Here is a 2,799-nt window from a genome sequence, read left to right as displayed (position 1 = left end):
AGAGATTAGGGGCAGTTGCAGAAGATTATGGGAGAGATTGTTGGCTGGGACCAGAGGCTGTGAGAAAAGAGATTGGGGTGGGGCTCTTGCTAAACAAGTGACAAAGGGAGTTGGAACCTGGCCAGATGGTGTTGGGGACTGGAGTGGTAGTATCAGAATGCCTGATTGGGGTCTTGCCTTAGAGATTTCTTTATAGGCCTTTAGATGAGCCCACCCAGTAGAAAAGGCCAGGGCAATTCACACTCTGGTTCCTTCCAAACATGAGCCCTGTCTTCTGAAACCATGGCCCTCCCTCATTATCAAACACTCAGCTTTTTAATTTCCTTCAAGAAAACACCAACAGTCAGGTTTTGTACAAAAATATATATATATTGTTCAATAATTATGTCACATACATCTCCACAGTAACACTGTTAGCAGTACCTTAGAATTTAAAACAACAGGTACCTGCATTAATGATTTTTGCAAGGACCCTCATTTGATTTGAGGGGCAGAACTGAGGTTCACAGAAGAAAGTGATTTGACTAAGTCTCCACATCTAAAACACACAAGTATTCATGGAAAATAGAATTAAAACATACAATAACTTAAATAAGGTTACCATCATTACTTAAGACATCATGTTTCATATACATAAGCAAAGTTCACGTTCTTTGAAAATATAATAAAATAATATCAGAGGGCATTTTGGGCAAGTTAGAAGATAATAAATTAGGTCCAGATTCTTGGGTCGTGGGTGAGTGTTCAAGGCTTCTTAGTCGCGGTTTTCTTGTCCAGGTACTCTATGGAGCTCTGGACCCAGGCCTCCCTGGGGTCAGCGCAGATCTCCTTGGCCAGTTTGGTCTTGAAGCTGTAGGGAGAGAGGGCACAGTGAGACAGAGTTCCACCGAGAGGCCAGCCTGCAAGTAAGGTTTGTTCCGCCCTAAGGAGCTGCCCTGAGAACTAGAGGATGGAACGGGGAGCCCAGGGCAAGCTGCTCTAACAGGTGTCCCCAGGTGAAGCCATCCTGACTCCTGGCTAAAGAACTTGGAATGGTCTGGATTTGGAGAGTGATGTTGGGAGTGATTTTTTCCCTTGTGACCTCAGTTGTCCTACTGAGCACCTCTGCCTCTCTGACTCTGAGGTCTGAGGCTTATTTTATTTATTTATTTATTTATTTATTTATTTATTTATTCCCTGAAGAAGGACTAAACCAGGGAAGGTCAGTGTGGTCAACTTACATCACAGCTTGTTTGGGACACTTGCTGCTAGTGACTCTTGTGTAGTTCACCAGCTTCGCCATTGGGATCGTCTTGTGGATGAACGTATAGCAGCAGGTGACTTGGACAGTTGCATCTAGAATAGAACAACAAAGAAAAGCCTTTTAGGATGGACTAGATTCTTCTGTTCTTAATCAGAGCACAAAAAAGTAGTGAGGAAAAGGCAAAGGGAAATCAGGAGTCTAAGAGGGAGGACCCACTGAATTCCAACAGTTCCACTGACACCACAGAGCTGGACTGTCATACTGACTCAGTTTCCTATGCTGTAAAATGGGTATACAACATTGATAACAGGGGGAAGGGAGAGCTGTTAAAACTACATAATTCCTGAGGGTGTCACTAGGGAGAACTAATAATGTAAAATGTCATGGTCAGGAAAGTTCAGGGACTCCAGCTCTGGGTCTCTTTTTGGGCTTCAAGTAATCTATGCCTGCTCATGAGTTTCCCTGATACCCACCGCTTCTGCAGAGCCGTGTCTCTGGAAGCTGGACCGAATGAAACACAGTCCAGATTCTGGGTCTCGTTCTCTCCCTTTCACTATATCTGCATACCCACCACCCAACACCCTGCTCTTTGGTTACCCCAGCCTCCAATCACCTCTGAAAGGAGCTGAGGTGGTAACTGCATTGAGGGTGTGTTGCCAGATCTGGAGTCCTAGAAGGAGCCCAATTTGGGGTCCACAGATGTATTTCTTGTCATGGCTCTTCCAAGGGGCACCTGTGTGCTTAGGCTCACTCCTCATCCTCCTCTGAGTCCCCTGATCTTGTAAAAGCAGTTGTGAAAGTGAGGCTGTGAGTATCCCATTCTGCTCTGATAGCCCACAATCACCCATGGGGGGATGTGTTTCAAAGGGAAGGGGGGAGGGGCTTACCTGGCTGAGCAAGCACTGGGGTGTTCAAGGCAGCCACTGTGAGCAGCAGGCACAGAAGCGCTGCGGAGACCTTCATGCTGGAGGGTGAGGATGCAAACTTCAGCGTGGGAGGTGTTAGTGTCTGAGCTCCTCTTAGCCTCTCTGCTCCTCTGGCTGCTCTGCCTGCCTTTTATTGAAAAACCAAGTGGGTGGGGCAATACTTGGCCCCGGGGAAGCATCCTCCTCAATGAATGACGAAGTGAAATCTTAAATGTGCTGAGGCAAGTGGAGCAACCTGGGCAATTTCCAGGAACAAGGGAGGAAAGCAGTGGGTCTGGACGGAGCACTTTTCCGGGGGTAGGGAGGGAGGCCACGGGGCACAGTTATATCCAGTGACCACAGACAGGAACCAAGTGGGTTATTCTTAAGGATTCTGCTTTCTCTGAAGTGAAAACTCTGCAGAAAAGAAAGGAAGGAGAGGTCAAGGGGGAAATGAGAACATCTCAGGGCTCGCCCCTGGCCCACCTTCAAAGGTAGTCCAAGGGGCCTTCAGCCAGGAAGGGGCCCGGATGTCTTGGCAGACTTTCCAGTGGCATATTAAATCCGTCTGTTCTTTGAGATGCAGGGTGGTGATTGAAACTTAGCACATCTGCAGGATTTTGTGACCATTGAACTGAATTCTAAGAATCA

General features: G+C 47.1%; 1 protein-coding gene across 1 annotated transcript; it reads right to left on the bottom strand.

Moving 5' to 3' along the window:
* Window positions 1-360: 360 nt before the first annotated feature.
* Window positions 361-2,298, bottom strand: LOC114503562 (C-C motif chemokine 2-like). The gene is made up of 3 exons (XM_028521211.2): window positions 2,131-2,298; window positions 1,221-1,335; window positions 361-850 (listed from the first exon to the last, which is right to left on the bottom strand). The coding sequence occupies exons 1-3, from the start codon at window positions 2,204-2,206 to the stop codon at window positions 745-747; spliced, it is 297 nt and encodes a 98-aa protein (XP_028377012.1). The 5' UTR covers window positions 2,207-2,298; the 3' UTR covers window positions 361-744.
* Window positions 2,299-2,799: the final 501 nt, after the last annotated feature.

This window comes from Phyllostomus discolor, chromosome 8 (genome assembly GCF_004126475.2).
Source record: "Phyllostomus discolor isolate MPI-MPIP mPhyDis1 chromosome 8, mPhyDis1.pri.v3, whole genome shotgun sequence".
Taxonomy (NCBI): Eukaryota; Metazoa; Chordata; class Mammalia; order Chiroptera; family Phyllostomidae; genus Phyllostomus; species Phyllostomus discolor.
The sequence above is the reverse complement of the archived record's forward strand: the minus strand, read 5'-3'. Positions and strand labels throughout refer to the sequence as shown.

Excerpts from the sequence above, each read along its gene's own strand:
- LOC114503562 (XM_028521211.2), bottom strand. The coding sequence starts at position 2,206 with ATGAAGGTCTCCGCAGCGCTTCTGTGCCTGCTGCTCACAGTGGCTGCC. Across the intron at positions 1,336-2,130 it reads CCCAGTGCTTGCTCAGCCAG|ATGCAACTGTCCAAGTCACC; the intron begins GTAAGCCCCTCC and ends GTTCTATTCTAG. Across the intron at positions 851-1,220 it reads TGTCCCAAACAAGCTGTGAT|CTTCAAGACCAAACTGGCCA; the intron begins GTAAGTTGACCA and ends CTCTCCCTACAG.